We start from the raw sequence: 19,589 nt of genomic DNA, 5'->3' as shown, positions 1-19,589 counted from the left end.
TCCAGTGGTTGCTCATCCAACTGCGCATCAAAGAGAAACTCCTTACCGTCGGCTTTAAAGCACTCAGGCTGCTTGCCCCCTCCTATCCACGTTTCTTCCTCTCTCTCCCTTCTCTCACTGGTAGCCACAGCTGTTTACTATGAAGCAACTGTGCAGGATGATGACACTGTCACATTTCACCATGCTCAGGGTGATGTAAAGATGACCCAGACATGGCGGGGGTGGGGCATAAAATGGAGTAACCCTGGACTTGCAGTGTGGAGGGGAGAAGTTAATCTGACTCAGTGACTGCCCAGAGGGCTTGCCCAGGGGTGGAGTGGGAGGGCAACACGTTTAAAATCACTGCTGCTCCATGGGGATGAGGATGAGACGTTTAAAACTTTAGATTCACAGTGCCGTAACGTATGCTAACATGTGGTTTAAATTGGGAGGATGTTTCGGGGGTTTTTTGCTCAACAGCTGCTCATTCTGAATGGCTTTTCTCCATCAAAAGGTTGCTGACTCCTGGTATAGCTTTTTAATTTTTCTAAAGTATACTTCATCCCCGTTATTATTATCACCCATTTTACAGGCTAAGATGGGGATGTGTGAAGTGACTTGCCCAACGTTTCACTGCAAGCCGATGGTAGAGACGATAGAGCTGGTAGAATGGTAGAGCAGATTAGAACCTCTGTCTCCTCTCTGCCGGTCCCCGAGCCATGTCAACCCTATTTCAGTAGGAAACTTATAAATCATTTTCTATCAAGTGTGTTTCAGGGCAGAATGTGGCCTGATGGGATTAAAAACACACTTCAAATATGTGAGAATAATTAGATAATACCAATATAGTGTAATAGATCATGGGCAAGTTAGCAAACCTTTGAAATTATACCTATATAGTATAAGGGATAATGGCAATTTAGCAAGCATTTAAAATGATAGATTATGGTATTTTGTTTTGGGCACACATTGCCTGACTGAAACAGTTTATAAAGGCATGCTTGGTTTTTGAAGTAGTATCTCCTCTAGACTGTAAGCTCAGTGTGGGAAGGGATCATGTCTACCACCTCTGCTATATTGTAATCTCTCTAGCGCCTAGTACTCTGCACACACAGAGCGCTCAGTAAACACGACTGATTGATTGATCCACTTTTCTCTTGAGGTGCATAAACACCTATCAGGGAAAGCTCAAGCCCTTATTAAAAGTACTGAATGACACCAGCGCTGTAGTATTTCGACATCTTAATTTTGGGTTTTGATTGATTTTGGATTTTCCAGTCGAAAGGCTGACTCCATCCGATATATTTGTTCTCGTTCGCTGGTGTGATCCTACTGCTTTTTACTTCTAGGATTCTACCAAATCTGAGGAAGCAGTTGAGACCCTAGCTGATGTACCCGCTCATGTCCTTCGAGGACTTCCCGAGGGAGTGAACCTGTCCCCTTCTGCTGTTGACAAGACACGGCTTGGTGAGTGTTTTCACTGGGAGGAGACCAAAGGAATATTCTTCCAAAATATAAAATGGTGGGTTGATGTTTATTCTTCAGTTTTCAGGGTTTGCCTATTCATACACATCAATCAGTCAGTCAGTCAGGGGCATTTATTGAGGGCTTACTGTGTAGAGAGCTCTGTCCCAAGTGTTTGGAAGAGTACACTGCAGCAGACACATTCCCTGCCACCTGCACGGCAACTCTTAGATACCACACTTTCCTCTCCATCTAAACTGCTTCCACGTTGATCCAAGCACTTATCGTATCTCACCTCGCCTACTGCATCAGCCTCTCCCTGACCTCCTTGCCTCTGCCTCTCCCCAGTCCCGTCCTTATTTCACTCAGCTGCCCAGATCATTTATCATTATTTTTTTTAATGTTCAGTCTGTCTTCCCACTCCTCAAGAAACTCCAGGGGTTGCCCATCCTACCTCTACATCAAACAGATTCCTTAAAAAAGGCTTTAAAGCAGTCAGTCAGATCTCCCCATCCTAGCTTATTTCACTCTAGTCTGGAGCTCCCTCCCTCTTCATATATGACAGACCACTACTCTCCCACTCGATCAGTCATACTTATTGAGAGCTTATTCTCCCCACATTCAAAACCAAACTAAAATCGTATCTCCTCCATGAAGGCTGTCTGGACAAAACCCTGATCTTATTCCCATTTCCTTCTATTTCACTTAAGCATTTGGATCTGTACCCTTTAGGCTCCACAAAACTAAGGCACATACCTATAGGCTTCTTGTGGGCAGGATACTTGTGTATCCTCTGTCGTGTGGCCTAGCGGATAGAGCATGGGTATGGGAGTCAGGGGGTCCTGGGTTCTAGTCCCGGCTCCATTTATCTGCTGTGTGACCTTGGGCAATTCACTTAGCTTCTCTATCCCTCAGTTATCTCATCTGTAAAATGGGGATTAAGATTGGACTGTGTCCAAACTGATTAGCTTGTACCTACTCCAGCGCCTAGAACAGTGCCTGGCACATAGGAAGCGCTTAACAAATGCCAAATTATTATTAAAGGTAAGCGGCTTTATTGAAACCTTGAATTAAAATTTCAATCACTCATTGGTATTCATTGAGCACTTACTATGTTCAGGGCACTGTATTAAGCACGTGTGGGTCATGATAAAATAAGAGCTTAATGAAGAGAAATAGATGAGGTGGTGACATGTAAATATGACCCAATTATGAATTGTCTGTTTTCCTTTTATTTTATTAAAAACCAAATCAAGCTCAAGTTTTATTTTCTGGTCTATAATTTGACAAGTAGGACAAGAGCTAATTTTTCAGTTCGGTGTTGGTGAGTTGGAATTTATGCTTTTATTCTTTTGTGTGTGTGTGTGTGTGGGGGGGGTGTTCCTGTTGGTTATGTCTCAAATTAAACGTGTCTAGTTCCAGTATTTCAACTGGATTTACTCTTTCTACTCTTCAGAGCAGGGGATGAGATTTCAGATCAGTAAAAGGAATGTCAACTATGTTTTGAAATGATTCTAAATTTCTCTTAGAAAAAAAAAGGGGGTGAGTTATTATCCAAATGGTGGTGTCAGATGTAGAATGATGGAAATCATAAGTTCTGTTTTCAGAACGTCAGAAAACAATTCAGAAAGAATGTAAAAGAATGTGAGCCCCAAGTGGGGGAGGGACTGTGCCTGATTGAATTTTCTCATCTCAGCTTGCCCCTTCTACCATACCTCACTGATATTCTACTACAGCTCAGTCTGTACACTTTCCTCCTCTAACATCAATTCATTCACTCGACCTCAGTCTCATCTATCTCGCCGCCACGCCCCTGCCCACATCCTTCCTCTGGCCTGGAGCTCTCTCCCCCTCCATATATTCATTCTTTCATTCAATTGTATTTATTGAGTGCTTACTGTGTGCAGAACACTGAACTAAGCGGTTAAATGGCTTAAAGCACTCATATGGCAGACCAACCCACTCTCCCCACCTTCAAAGCCTTATTTTTATAATTTTTTATGATTTCTGTTAAGCACTTACTGTGTGCCAGGCAGCGTACTAAGTGCCTTCGTAGATAGAAGATAATCAGGTTGTACACAGTCCACATCCCACATGGCATTCAGTCTTGATCCCCATTTTACAGATGAGGTAACTGAAGTACAGAGAAGTTAAGTGATACACCCAATGTCACACAGCAGTCAAGTGGCAGAGCTAGGATCAGAACTCAAGTTCTTCTGACTCCCAGACCTGTGCTCTAGCTACTAGGCTATACTTCTTATATCTCCTCAAGAGGCTTTCCCCTGCTAAGCCCTCATTTCCTCTAGATTGTAAACTTATTCTGGGCAGGAATGTGTCTACCAACTCTGTTATACTGTTATATTGTACTCTCCCAAAAGCTTAATCTAGTGCTCTGTGCACAGCAAACAATAAGTTTAGTTGATTTATTTTCTCTATTCCTTCTCCCTTCTGTGACATTTATACTACATTTGAATCTATACCCTTTAAACATGTGATATTAACCTCACCTTCAGTCTCACAGCATTTCTCTGCATGCAGGCAGATCATTTATTTATCTGTTTCTCCCTCTAGACTGTAAGCTCCTTGTGGGCAGGAAATGTATTTACCAAGTCTGTTTATGGTATTCTCCCAAGTGCTTATTGAAGTGCCCTGCACATAATAAGTGCTCAATAAATGGCCTAGTGAATTAAAGTATGGGCCTGGGAGTCAGAAGGACTTAGGTTCTAATCCCAGCTCCACCACTTGTCTGCTGTGACATTTTGAGCAAGTCACGTAACTTCTTTGTGCCTCAGTTACCTCATCTGTAAAAGGGGGGTTAAGACTGTGAGCCCAATATGAGACAGGGACTGTCCCCAACCTGATTTGCTTGCATCCACCCCAGTGGTCAGTAAAGTGCCTGGCACAGAGAAAATGCTAAACAAATACCCCAATTATCATTGTCATCATTGTTTTATATTAATAAATTTCACTGATTGATTTGTATCTATCTCAGTACTTTTCATAGTGCTCAGTAGTTTTCCTAATGCTCAGTACTGTAGAAGTGACTTTAAAAAAAACCAGAATTATGAAAGTCTTTTTGGTATTATAATGAATTTATACTTGGCATTCTTAACTGCTTTTCTCCAAAGATAGGTCTGCACCCCACATCATGAAATTCTCATCTAATGTGTGTTTTTCAGCCATTTCTTCTCCGTGTGCCTTCATTATGAGTTGTAGATAGAAAGTTATTAGGGAATTACTGGATATTTTCCCACAACATACATCTGCTGGATATAGATGTGGGATAGGAACAAACACTTTTGTGGCCGTGCTTAGCCTTGGCCAAGTTGTGACTCCTATAATAAATCAAAGCTATTTTGGGGGTGCTTACAGTGTGCAGAGCAATGTAGTGAGCGCTTGGGAGAGTACAGTAGCCTGAGTTTTCTGAATTATGATATTTTTCAGAAATATAACTCTTGCGTAGTAAGAGAGCTCACTGTGCCTTTTAGAGGATTTCTGATGTAGGTAATCAGCATATGTATTTCACCTAAATCACTCAGTATAATTTTACAAACCAATCAAGACAAGGCCAAAGTCAGCTGGATGAAGAGGTAGGACTCTAAATAAGGAGTGGTTACTCTTAAGAAACCCTAGACATGCTTCTAGTTTAAGAAATGTTTTTTCAGTGTAAAATAGTCCTGGTTTTCATTGGGCCAGTGACAATTGCCATTTTAACCCTTCATTGCAAAGTTTTGCTGCATTTGGTATAATTAACTTTATACTCTTCATTGTTTTCATAGTAACCAGTCTTTTATGCCTCAGTCATACTTCTCTTATAAAACATGTATTCATTTTGTCGAAAAGTACAGCTTTTACTTGGAATAAAAAACCCAATTGTGAAATCTCTAATTATATCTTTTAGGTGTCTGGGCCTCAAAGCCAATTTTAAAAGGCAAAAAGTTTGGACCATTTGTAGGTGACAAGAAAAAAAGATCCCAAGTTAAGAACAATGTATACATGTGGGAGGTAAGAAACTATTCAAGAAAATGTGGAGCATTTTGCATATCCCCTCCACGCCCCCCAGAGTATGTAACTTTTCCATAGGTCTTTTTTTCTAATTTCCATGAGCCTTATATTTAGAACTTGTTTCGATTAAGGGAAAATATGAGAAAATGAGCATCTTTAGAGCTCTAAACTATAGATTGTACAGTTGTTTTGCATAATGAAGATGAAATTCAACCTTCTTCACAGTGTCAGGTACAAGTTTTGTTCCGCAGTGAACGTGCTATTAAATTTTGCAGAAGGTCCTTGACCTCTTGTGAAATCATCTATCACTTTACAGGCTTCTGTGTATACATCAGGAAAAATACTCTGTAGATGACAGTAAATAAGATATGGTTTGGCATTTCTCCAGCTAATGATAGCATGATGCTCTTTAGCTTGAAAGAAAAGCCTACTTTTCCTTCACGCATAATTGTAAAAATTTAAGGCTGAAAGTTACCATTGTAAATGAACATTGTTTTAAATGTGCTCAAACTTTACTTTAGAAATGGTATTTCCAAATAGAAGGTTGATGAATTCTCAAAAGCGATCCTAGTCCTAGTTACCAACCATCTTCATGCTATCTTGTATCCGTATAGATATTATGTAACAATTTCAACAGAATTCTTTGGTGATCTAAAATGAAAGTTTAAAAGTGAAGGAAAAAAGTCACCAGATGATGAGCTCAAAAGCTGTAAAGCTCTTATATATCTAAAAAGGATTTACTGTAAAAGAGGAAAATAATTATCTCAAGGAACGATTTAACCTTTTCACTGATGACAGTCATCCTCCTCCTCAGTGGTGTTTATTGACAGCTTATTGACTACACAGTGTATATTTAATTGTCCTTCATACTCAAAGAAAGAACATCATTGTGTTGCATTAAGTTTTTAGGAGAGAACATCCAAAGCAAGATACACAATTGCTGCCCTCTAGAAGTGTACCACCCACCCAATGGGGTAGAAAGATACCTACCACCGCTAGAAAAAGAACACCTTCAGAAGTGTCATCCTCAGACTTGAAATGTGACCTTTATTTCAAAGAATCACCTCTAAAAAATTTGTGTATTTTTAACCAACTCTTACAATAGCAGATTCACACACACATATGCAGCTTATATCAAAAAAGAGATTATACATCATAGACACATTTATGGGCAAACAATTTCAAAGAACAGTGGCTCCCCAGCACATTTTTGCCACAGAATCCCCTGCATCTGATTAAATTTCAAGTACCTGCCATTTGTTACTTTTGTGCTTGTTTCCGGGGGTGTCATGCCCATAGTTTATGATTCTTAACTCTTATTTTATATATCTTGACCTTTTTTCTTTCTCTACGTTCAGTTGCATCCAAGTGCTTGATTTCCTATTCACCAGGTACTTGGACTTCTAGTAGCCCCTGCTAGCCTTGAAAATCCCCACAAGAAACACACTGGATCAGAAATCTGCTTTGAGAACCACTGTTCTGCTAGCCCCTTTCTTATACGATGAATTGAAGATAAATTAATGTTTAGAATAAGTAGATGACTTTAAGACCATCACAGTGAAGGAAATGAATTACACAAAACGTGACATTGAAACCATGAAAGGTAACGTTCCATTAAGAAAATACAAGTGACATCGTAGACTCACCTAAATAGATAGGCCCCAAAGTTGAACCCAAGTATGAATTGAATCTACAATAGCAAATTTCCCCAGGGAAAATACCTAATAACCTTGAGCTAAGTGAGAGTTAAACCTTTCAATGATGATACTCAATAAGCTAGCAAGTGCATCTTTATAGAGCAACACGATACTGCTGTACAATATTTCACAAACTCATCTACTGCTTGTACCATTAGTCAAAGTAAGCCATTCTACAAGCAGCTCTTGATACAGATTATTCAGAAACTGCAAAGTCAGTCTTAGATTTTGAAGAATGAGACTGACCTATTTTGATGCATATTTATTTCTTGCATCATTATCATCATTGCCATCAAGTCATTTCTGAGTCATAGCAATTTTATGGACTATACAAAAGTGATTTACTGTTGCCCTCTTCTGCACAGTAAAAACTTAAGTCTCTGCCATTGTCTTTGATTAATATTTTGATCATTTGTTCATCCGCCTTTCACTCTTCACCATGCCGCTGCTGCCCAGCACAGGTGAATCAACTTTGTCCGACGCTTCGGCTTAGACCTTTCCATTATGGGTAACCCAGGCGAGAGAATCTCTCTCTGGCACAACTCTAAGCTTCATTGGAGTAAACCAACTCTGCTGCCAAAATAAGGTGTTGGTTTCTGGATTATGGGCTTCCATACTTGTGAAAAGCCAGTCTATATGCCCATATAACTCTGCCTTTTCATTCTAAATTGCAATATGACATTATGGGTAAGGATATGTGGTGCAAGGCATTTTAGAAAAGATAATGGATCATCAGACTGTCTGCTTAAATCTAATTGGTCAGGTTAACAATTTTAGGTAGCCGCTTCCTTTCTGGGTAGGTAAAAATAATGATGTTTTTGAGGCTTCTTGTGTGTTTTAAATAGTATACCCCATTCCCTCATAATGCGTATTTTCATTACACGTTTTGGATAGAAAGCCACTTGTGAATTTTCAACGTGTTTCTCTCTGGATAGAATGTGATATGAAGTCAGGAGAAAAAGTTAGGCACATCTGCATGTGGTCTCTCAAGGCTCCTGTAATTGAATGGGAGTTTTCAGTAATACAAAGTTCACTAAGAATGTATTCCCCACTTCATAGGAGAACCGACTGCATTTGATTTTCAAATTTGTATGAAGTTGGTTGGAAAATACATTTAGAACAGTTTCTTTACATTTTTAATACATCTGTGGTGTTGTAAAGTTACAACTGTCACTGCACTGAAATAATTTCAAGGGGCTAGGACAAAGAAAAATGTTAAACCTAGAAAATTTTGACTTTGTACTCACATTCACCCTGTTAACAGTCCAACTGATTCTATAATGTTGGTATTTGTTAAGCGCTTACTATGTGCAGAGCGCTGTTCTAAGCACTGGGGTAGACACAGGGGAATGAGGTTGTCCCACGTGGGGCTCAAAGTCTTAATCCCCATTTTACAGATGAGGTAACTGAGGCACAGAGAAGTTAAGTGACTCGCCCACAGTCACACAGCTGACAAGTGGCCGAGCCGGGATTCGAACCCATGACCTCTGACTCCAAAGCCCATGCTCTTTCCACTGAGTCACGCTGCATGATTACATTGACCACTTGAGCAAAAATGCCATGGCAGCCGGTAGTTCTAGAGATCAGGGAAGTATTAACAATACCAGTGAACAATAGGCGTGGTAAATCTCTAGGGCCAAATATCAAATCAAGACATTGCAAAAGGCAATGTAAGCCATGTCATTTGAGATAAAGTCAAGAATTTGAAAATAACTAAACATGTCTTTTTCTGTTGACAGTAAGCTGCAGTAAAATAGAATAAACAAATGTAATCCAGAAAAATTGTGCACCATATGTTCTTTTTCAGAGTGGCTTCTTTCATGAACAAAGACTGAACGGTATAACTCCATATAAATTAATCAGCCACTGCTTTCCTTGTCTTGGATCAGATAAAAGCAGACAGGCAGTCACTTAGGTTCTGGGAAGGGAAGTAAGATTCATTGTTTGAATTTTATGATATTAAATATGTGTAATCTGTATAGTATAACTATATCAAATCCAAATGTAAAAGAACTTCAGACAAATAGACTTAGAGTTGTGACGTCAACTTTTCCACTTGATTTTTTAAAATAAAAATACACTCTAAGGAATATCTAAAAAGGCTGTTTTAATAATCAGTTTTAATAAACCAATGATTTCCTTAGATTATGGAAGATGTTTTCAATTTTGGTGAGGAATAAGATTCATCCACAACTATTAGAAAGTTATTTAATCTAGTTTGAAGAAAAAAAGTTTCACAATTGATAATGCAGTTCCAGGCATTCATTTTTGCAGAAAAGTAGAAAAAATGTTGACTTTTCTCATTTTTAAGATAGAATATGGTGTGTTTTCCATTCAGTAGGATAACAATTGTTAAAGTCTATGTTTCATTCCAAACTCTATCTAAAACTCTGAGCAACACTGAAATGCTATTATAAACCTTTTGCTCCAGAATCCAAAGCAAAATGCCTCAGTGAGTTATTAGACTATGTGACTTTTTGCATCTCAGTGGGCAGGTTAAACCTTGATAGACCAGTCAAGTAAAATGATTTTTAAAATCCTTTATTTTCTATCAATTCACCATTCATTTTAAATGAATTAATTTGTGCAATGATGAAGTTTCATTTAAGTAAAGAAGATTTCAGATTCCCAACTCTAATATTGTTTAACAAAATGCTTGCCCTGGGGACAGAATATTTTGGTATACTTGTCTTTAAAGTTCCTGGAAAGTAATAATAATAACAGTAATAATAGTCATGGTATTTGTTAAGCACTTAGAATGTGCCAGGCCTAGTATACTAAGCGCTGGAGTGGATACAAGCAGATTGGGTTGGATACAGTCCCTGTCCCAGGTGGGGCTCACATTATTGATCCCCACTTTACAATGAGGTAACTGAGGCACAGGGAAGTAAAGTTATTTGCCCAGGCTCACGGAGCAGATGAGTGGCAGAGCCTAGGTTAGAACCTATGACCTTCTGGCTCCCAGGCCTGTGCTCTATCCACTATGCCATGCTGCTTCTCAATGTTTTTCATTATTCTTTGGTATGATATCAATGAATCAATTGTATTTATTGAGCACTTTGTGTAGAGCACTGTACTAAGCACCTGGGCAGGTGCAGTATAGCAGAGTTGGTAGACATGTTTCCTGCCCACAATGAGCTCACACCTAGAGGGGGAGACAGCCAATAATGGATTATGGATCAGTACATAAGTGCTGTGGAGCTGAGGGAGAGGTGAATAAGGGGAGCAAATCCAAGTAGAGGGGTGGTGTAGACAGGAATATGAGAAGAGGAAATGATGGCTTAGTCAGGGAAGGCCTCTTGAAAGAGCTGTGCCTTCAGTAAGCCTTTGAAGATGGGGAGAATGATCGTCAGTTACGTAGGGGGAGGGCGTTCCAGGCCAGAGGCAGGACGTGGTCAAGAGGTCAACGGTGAGAATAGCCGAGATGGAGGAACGGCGAGTAGGTTGGAATTGGAGGAGAGAAGTGTGCACGCTCTAGTAGGAAATCAGGAGGGTAAGACAGGAGGGGGCAAGGTGATTAAATGCTTTAAAGCTGGTAGTAAGGGGTTTCTGTTTGATGCGGAGGTGGGAGGGCAGCCACTGGAGGTTCTTGAGGAGTGGGGAAATGTGGACTGAACGTTTCTGTAGAAAAATGATCCGGGCAGCAGAGTGAAGTATGGACTGGAGTGGGGAGAGACAGGAGGCAGGGAAGTCAGGAAGGAGGCTGATAAAGTAATGAAGGCAGGTTAGGATAAGTGCTTGTTTAGTGAGTTATGTTTAATCATCTATATAATCATGTAGATAAAGTAGCTTAAGAGCAACGGGTTTGATTCAGTAATTCAGTGTTTGGGAAGCATTCTTTTGTTGTGTGGATTTGAGGTTCAATTCTAAAAAATCAAATTGCATATAATTATAAAAACATTTCCTAAGGGATAATGGATAAAATGCTCATATGGAGCCATTCCAGAAAGTCCACCAATGCATTCTCTGGAGATGCAGTGGGGAAAAAATCTGCCTCCCCTCCACTCATTTTGCACAGTCCTCCAAGGGACTGACAGTGTAACTATCACACTTCAACCAATCAGTAATCAATAGTGTTCACAGAGGGCCTTCTAGGTGCAGAGCTCTGTACTAAGTATGTGGGAGATTACAATCTAGTGAGGGAGTTGGACCCTAAAATAAAAGGTAGTTCTAAGGGTATAATAGAGTAAAAAGATATGTATGTAAGTAAGGGGATTGTGAGTACTTAATTGCTTAGGTATTGTGAAAGAACTGAAGTTGCACTTGGGATAGCCGTATATTAATATTATATTTCAGAACTTACTATTTACCAAGCACTGTACATAAGTGCTGGGGTAGATATGTAATAACCAGGTTGGACACAGTCCCTGTCCTATGTGGGGCACTCAGCCTAATGAGAAAGGAGGAGGATTTAATCCCTATTTTACAGATGAGGAGACTGAGGTACAGAGAAGTTAGGTGACTTGCCCAAAGTCACACAGCCGACAACTGGCAGAGTGTAGATTAGAACCCAGTTCTTCTGAATTCCAGGCGTGTGCTCTTTCCAGGAGGTCACACTGCTTCTCTAACTTCTTTTAGGGGAGTTGTCATCAAGGGCGCGGAGCTGTAGCCTCTTTGCATCCAGCAGAATCACCCCCTGGCCCTACCCCCAGGTGCTGTGTACTGACATTCCTCCTCAGAGATTCACACCTAGGCCTGAATACTGTCCATAGCAGTTTTCAGGAGAGGGCAATTATTTGGGCAGGAAGTCCATTTAAGTCCATGGAGTGGGTTATTGAGGACTGGATATATAAAATGCTTAATCTTCACAGTACCTGTTTAAACCATGTCATTAGCAGTTCCATTAAGAATCCCTCATATTATTTCTATGTGGATTTTTAATATTCACAAGCCTACTCATAGACTTGATATAGGTTTACCATAAAATTAACTTGGCTACTGATTCAAAGAGATAGTCTCTGCAAGAAAAAAAACTTTTTATTCTCCTGTGCAACTATTTTTCATCTTTTACTGTTTGACATGGTGGAGATTGACTGGGTAGAATGAACTGACAGCTCAGATGTGTCCCCTGGGCCATACTGTGTCCATTAATTAGAGGTTCCATGCTGTGTAAGGGATAAGGAAAGCATTCTTCTCTTTATCCCAGAAAAAAATGTACAAATTTAGATGGGTTTATGTCAGTCTGTTTTTCAGTATTCAGTCTGGAGAATGATCCAGCAGTGCTACTGAGTGCCTAGTGTTTACAAGACCCTATACTAGAAGCTGAGGAAATTACGAATAAGATATGGCCCCTGCCTTCAGAGAACTTACAGTGCAGTGAGCAGAAAACGAAAGATGCAGGTAGACTTCATTTCACTGGAAGGTCAGTCCCATTTTGCAAAAACTAATTTTTTGAAGAGAGGAACACCATTTAAACATCTCAGGAACATCTGGTAGGGAGCTTGTCCCGTTAGACTTGGAGACGCTCCTTGTCGAGCCCATCTGCCTAATCTAGAGGTCTTTCAAGAGGGTTCTGAGTGCAGCTTTTTTGGCTTTGCCTTTGGATAGCCACAGTAGATAGCAGGAAAAATCATGGAAGCCACTGTGGAGACTAATTTCTGAAGAAAGGCATCTTCTGGAGAAAAGATAGTCCAGAAAATTGAGATTTAACTCTATACAGTAGAAGAGATACAACACACGTGAAAGAAACCTTCTCCTAAACAACAATATAAAAATGACAGAAGCATATAAACATTTTACAGAAATGAAATGTGCCAAGTGATTGGTGTAAGTGGAGTTCAGAGAGACTAATCTTATCATACTTAGCACTGGACAAATACTAAGAGTTCAGTTATAATAGAAGTCTTCACAATTTTGTTCTGAAGAATGTTACTGAATGTAATCGATAAGGCTGATCAAATTAACATCTTGATCACCACATGAGTCTCCTTACTCACCTCTCTGCCTTTAGTGTCTCCTTTCTGTAGTCCAGGTTTCACTCTGATGCCTGGATCATTTTTTGAAAAGCTGGTTTTTTTGTCACTGTTGTTTAGTTTAGTTTTTTTAGTGGTATTTGTTTAACGCTTACAATGTGCCAGGTACTGTACTAAGTGCTGGGATATATACAAGCTAATCTTGTTGGGCACAGTTCATATCTCACATGGGGTTCACAGTATTCACCCCCATTTTACAGATGAGGTAACTGAGACACAGAGAAGGGAAGTTCATTCATTAATTCAATAGTATTTATTGAGCGCTTACTATGTGCAGAGCACTGTACTAAGCGCTTGGAATGAACAAGTCGGCAACAGATAGAGACAGTCCCTGCTGTTTGACGGGCTTACAGTCTAATCGGGGGAGACAGGCAGACAAGAACAATGGCAATAAATAGAGTCAAGGGGAAGAACATCTCGTAAAATCAATTGCCCAAGGTCACACAGCAGATACGTGGCAGAGCCTGGATTAGAATCCAGATCCTTCGGACTCCCAGTCCGTGCTCTATCCACTGGGCCACACTGCTTCTCTGTTTGGCAAACATTTATCCATTCCTCAGAAAACCTTTAATGGTGGCCCATTCCTTCTCACCCCAAGCTGAACGTTGTGACCCTTGACTTTATGACATGAAATCAGCTCTCTTCACCCCCTCCACCCCCATACCACCACAAACCCATTCCTATCCATTCTCTTCTCTCACCACAACTCAACTGAGTTCCTCTCAAGTCAGCATATTTTTTGAGATTAATTCTCATCTTTTCTGCCACTGACCTCTTGCCCCCATATCTGCCTGGAGCCCCCTCTTCCTTTACACCTGGCATTGTTCCCCACCATCAGAGCCTTTCCAAAATCACATTTCTTCCATAGGACCTTCCTTGAGGGAAGGAATCATATCTATGGCCTAGTGGAAAGAGCATGGGCCTGAGAGTCCCCTCACCAGAGAACGGGCCTGAGAGTCCCCTCACTTGGGTTCTGGTCATGGCTCCGCCATTAGTCTGCTGTGTAACCTTGGATAAGTCACTTAACTTTTTGTGCCTCAGTTTCCCCATCTGTGCAGTGGGGATTAATACTGTGAGCACCACATGGGAGGGATGGGTCCAACCTGATTATCTTGTATCTACCCCAGTCCTTAGTACAGTTCCTGGCATATAGTAAGCACTTAATAAGTGCCACAGATATTATTATCTTACTTATAGTTATATTATTTAAATCCTATTATGCTGTCCCAAGCTCTGGTCACAGTAGATGTTCATTAAATCCGATTGATCAACTAATTTTTTCGTTTATTTGTAAACGGGATCATTTGTTAGATATTTTAACTTTTTCAGTTAAAAGTAAAAACAAAATTAAATACTTTTTGGTGCATAAATATTGTGTTTGATCTATGTTTTCAGTTATTTAAAAGGGCTAGCAAACGTACTCCTCCACGTTCTTGTCATTGAAAATATTTCCTCAGTGAGACCAGTATATGTTCCGTAGTCTTTAGAAGCGATCTGGGGCTTATGTTGTTTTTTTATTTTTTTGAAATAGGCCATTTTGAGCAGGCTGACTTGTGTGTTCCATAGTTTCATTATTATCTTCTTGCGTGAATTTGTCACCATGTTGGGTTCCATTTGATTTCAGAGGGTGTCCTGTTTTTGGAATAGAGCCATGGATTGGGGTGTGTAATAGGAATGGGAGTCAGGTTGCCAAAGAAGAGTGTGTCTTTGTATTCCTCCAAGTAGGATATTAACCTAAGGGCTAATAATTGCTTAAATGTCAACATTTTTTAAATGCATCTCATGGTAACCAAACCGTGCAGCTAATGTCTTTCTTTCAGAAGGGTTAGGCATTGCTTCCTCCTCTGCTGAGCCTGGCTCTTTGAAAGGATATTTCAACCTGGAAGCCAGAGTTCATGTCATTCAGAGCTCCAGGAACTGGTTGTGTTCTCAGATGGGGTGGGAAGGTGAAAGGGATGCTGACACAAGCAATGCCTATTTGTCTTGTTCCCCCACTGGGCACAAACACCTTTGTTCCATCCATGTTTTACCCTAGATTTTTCTCCCCTCATCCGGGTAGCGACTGGCAAAAAAAACTCTTCTGTAAAGACTCATGCACAGCTGGAGTATCTAAAACCAATGTGACACCTTTAAAGGTATATACCCTCTTCACACCAAACCTAAGGCACCAGCCTATTTCTTGCCTTGCTGTGGAATGAGCGGGGAGCTGTTTGACTACATTTGCATATTAGTGGATGTTAATTTCCTCACCTCATTGGAAATGTAGACAATACCACTATCTTCCTTGTCTCACAAGCCTGCACCCTTGGCTTTGTGGTAAGCTCATCTCTCTCATACAACCCACATATTTAATCTATCAACAAAAGCAGCGTGGCTCAGTGGAAAAGAGGCCGGGCTTGGGAGTCAGAGGTCATGGGTTTGAATCCTGGCTCTGCCACTTGGCAGCTGTGTGACTGTGGGCAAGTCACTTGACTTCTCTGTGCCTCAGTTACCTCATCTGTAAAATGGGGATTAACTGTGAGCCTCACGTGGGACAACCTGATTACCCTGTATCTACCCAGAGCTTAGAACAGTGCTCTGCACATAGTAAGTGTTTAACAAATACCAACGTTATTCTACCTTCACAGCACTGCTAAAATCTGTCCTTTCCCCTCCAGCCAAACTGCTGCCATTCTGATCCAAGTATTTACCTTACCCGGCCTTGATTACTTCATCTGCCTCCTAGCTGACTTCCCAGCCTCCCATCTCTCCCTGCTCCAGCCCACACTTCACTCTGCTGCCCAGATCCATTTCTAAAAAAAGTATAGACCACATCTCCCCACTGCTCAAGTGGGATTGCCTGTCCTCCTCCGTGTCAAACTCCTTATCATAGTCTTTAAAGTACTCAATCAGTTTGCCTCCTCCTGTTTTACCTCTACAAACTCCTATACAGCCCAGCCTGCACATTTTACTCCACTAACGCCAGATTGCTCACTGTGCCCCGATATTGTCCGTCTCACCGTGGACCCCTTTCTCATGTCTTCCCTCTATCCTGGAATGCCTCCCTCTCCAAATACACTGGACCACCACTGTCCCCACCTTCAAATCATTATTAAGATCACTTGTCTTCCAAAGGTCTTTTCCCTGACTCCCTCTTCCTTCGGTCACCTATGTGCTTGGATCTGTACCCTAGGAGCATTTGGTATTCACCCTAATCTCAGCTGCACAGTATGTGTACACATCTCTCATTTATATTAATGTCTGTCTCTCCGTCTAGACTGTTTATTGTGGGCAGGGAACATCTCTACCAATTCTGTCATATTGTATTCATTCAGTTGTGTTTATTGAGCGCTCACTATGTGCAGAGAAAGTACAATGCAGCAATAAAGAAAGACAATCCCTGCGCACAACGAGCTCACACACTCCCGAATGCTTAATACAGGGCTCTGCATACAGTAAGTCTCAAGAAATATCACTGATTGCTTGATTGAACGGTGATTACCAGTTACCATTGATACTGTTTCTTGTGCTTTAAATTGGTGCATTCAGTTCTTCGGTTACATGTGTTTTCCATTTATGTTTTGTATAGCATGCAATTAGGGAATTAGGAAACATTCTTTCCAATAGCATTAGCCTGCTTTGGTCAGATTATTAGAGAACCTGCTTTTGCACATGCACACTTGTGCATATGCGGGACATCAAAGTTGAGTATCACTGTGTGAGTCCTCAAGATGCAGTTCTGCAAGAACTCAACTCTCACATTATAGGAAAACTGTGCACTATTTGAGATGTCTGATTATAATAGTATCTCATTTGTTCTCCCCGTGTCCCAGCTTAAAAGCAAAAACAAAAACCAAGTTGATTAGCTCTCAACCTATTAATGCCATTTTCCTGAAAGGGAAATAAAAAATAGCAGAGCTACTGTGTATATATATTATTTTGCAACTACCCCGGGCTTTACACAGTTCTTGGAAACTTTAAAATCTCAATAATCAATAAATCCATGGCATTTGATTATTTATTGAGTGCTTACTCTATGTTTGGGAGAGTACAACACAACAGAGTTGGTATCATTATTATTTAAAGATGCAAACAGATATTTAACAATATTATGACTAATACTTGAAAATACTCATTGATACTAATGTTCTAAAAGATCTGTTTCTGTCCCTAAAATCTGCAAAAATGTATAATATCCAGAAAACAAACAAGGCTTAGAAATGAGGAAATATTTGTCATTTTAAGGTCAGCGGTACCTTTGTTTTAGAGTGATAAAACTGGACAGGACCTCAAAAGATTGCATAGGCCAGCCAGTCAGTCGCATCCAGGCCAGTGAATAGGTAAACTGTCCACAGGATGGTTGATCTTTGTCTTTTCTTTAGTGATGTTCTGTGCATTATTGCTCATTAGCCCATATCCTTGTTGTGTTGTTCCCCAATCTGTTAATCAGTGGCATTTATTGAACACTTACTAAATGCCAGGGAGTGTACTAAGCTATTGAGAGAATATGACAATAACAAGATGCTCGTTACCTCTCCTTGTGGAGCTTACGATCTATCACGAGGGGAAAATGGACAAACATTGTTTACAGATAGTGAAAACCAGAGGGAGAATAAGTATAAAGCGGGAACTGTATCAGCAAGTCACACTGAAACAGTAGAGTGCATAATTGAATATACAGATAAATTGTGGCCTAACTAATAGAGCACGGGCCTGGGAGTCAGAAGGACCTGGATTCTAAACCGATCTTTGCCACAAGTCTTCTGTGTGACCATAGGGATGTCACTTCACTTGTCTGTGCTTCAGTTACCTCATCTGTAAAATGGGGATTAAGATGGCAAGTGCCATGTGGGACATGGATTGTGTCCAACCTGATTAGCTTGTATGTACCCCAGTAGTTAGTACAGTGCCTGGCAAATAGTAAGACTTTAACATGTGGTAAATTCGGACATGTGTATTACTAACATTCCCTCTAGACTGAAAGCTCCTTGTAGGCAGAGAACATGTCTACCAATTCTGTTATACTGTATCAATAAAGCATATTTATTGATTTGCCTACTATGTGCAGAGCACGGTACTAACCTCTTAGGAGAGTACAATATAACAAGAGTTGGTAGTCACGTTCCCTTTCCACAATGGGCTTAATCTCCCAAGCGCTTAGTAGAGTGCACAGTACAAAGTAAGCGATTAATAAACATGATTTGTTTAAATATAAGAATATATACAAAAATATACATATATACACCAGTGCTGAGGATAGTTGTTGGTCTGTCATGACTCTGGTGTGTTGAATTAGTTGGGGAAGCGATCTATCAATGCTTTTTATTGAGCACTTACCATGTGCAAAGCACTGTACTAAGCATTTAGAAAATTACCATACAGCAGAGTTGCATTTCATTTATGACTCAGCTTCCAGATCACTGACTCCTAATTCTTTATCTTGTATTTGGGCCCAGTCTGTCCCCACTCTCCATTTGTTTTTCTTTTTGTTAGGTTTTTGTTTTTTTCTGCAAACATTTAGTTTGTATTTGCCCCTTTGGATTTCATCCCATTTTGGAGCACCGTTTTTGAAAGAAGAAAGCAAAGAAGAAGAAAGTAAAAAAAAAATTCCAAGGAAACATCACAGATCTAAAAAAAAGTTTTATTCATTCTGTGCTTGTGCCTATTTTAAATGCCTTATTTCTGTAGAATCCTGAGAAGATTTGAATGCTTTAAAAAAATGGAATGTGGAGTTTTTGGTTAGCTCCTGTGCAGATATTTATAATTCCATGAAAGCAGTGGTTAATCAGTGTCATTTTATTCCTTGAAGGTCTACTACCCAAACTTGGGATGGATGTGTGTTGATGCCACCGATCCAAACAAGGGGAACTGGCTGCGGTATGTGAACTGGGCTCGCTCAGGGAAGGAGCAAAATCTGTTTCCACTGGAAATCAACAGGACCATTTACTATAAAACCTTAAAGGTAGCAGTGTTGGAGTTAGTTCACCTTGCCCCCAAACTGTTTTTCACTGGTGTCACTGCTAGAGGTCTTATGCCTCTGTGTGTGCGTGTGTGTGAGCGAGCCGGGGGGAGGGGAGAGGGGTGCGTATGTGTGGGTGTGCGTTTGTGTGATGTGTGTGAATAAACAAAAGCAGACCCCAAAAACCCCTGCCTGCTGAAGACTTCTTAAGCAACAATAAGAAAATATCAGCGGCTACTGGTGGACGAAAATACATCCTTAACCATCAGAATGAATGCAGTCATACAAATCGTTTCAGTTCAGCAAAGCAGTTTTGCTTTGTTTCAGAAAATGAACAGAGTGTATGCTGCCATTCTTTCCCTTCCCAGATTCGACCAACAAAAAAAGACTGATTTTTCCAGAAGAATAATAATTTGAAACTTTTTTAAAATTTGAAGCAACAAAAGAGCCAAATAATGACCTTTGATTTCATGGTTTCATGTAAAAGTGTAGTGGCTTATCAGTTATATTCCCCTAAATGTTTGATCAATTCTT

General features: G+C 40.3%; 1 protein-coding gene across 5 annotated transcripts in view; it reads left to right on the top strand.

Annotated features, from left to right (window-relative positions):
- The window catches only part of PRDM2 (PR/SET domain 2), a 186,639-nt gene that overhangs the window by 21,326 nt on the left and 145,724 nt on the right, over positions 1-19,589 (top strand). For 3 of the 5 annotated variants that reach the window (XM_029064399.1, XM_029064402.1, XM_029064401.1), the window contains exons 2-4: positions 1,329-1,446; positions 5,345-5,448; positions 18,906-19,058. In XM_029064399.1, the coding sequence (XP_028920232.1) occupies positions 1,329-1,446; positions 5,345-5,448; positions 18,906-19,058 (375 nt within the window). Of the gene's footprint in view, positions 1-1,328; positions 1,447-5,344; positions 5,449-18,905; positions 19,059-19,589 lie in introns of those variants that run through there. The other 2 variants (XM_029064403.1, XM_029064406.2) reach the window with 2 other exon arrangements.

The sequence above is a fragment of the Ornithorhynchus anatinus genome, chromosome 5 (assembly GCF_004115215.2).
Source record: "Ornithorhynchus anatinus isolate Pmale09 chromosome 5, mOrnAna1.pri.v4, whole genome shotgun sequence".
Classification (NCBI taxonomy): domain Eukaryota; kingdom Metazoa; phylum Chordata; class Mammalia; order Monotremata; family Ornithorhynchidae; genus Ornithorhynchus; species Ornithorhynchus anatinus.
This window is presented reverse-complemented; position numbering and strand designations above follow the sequence as displayed.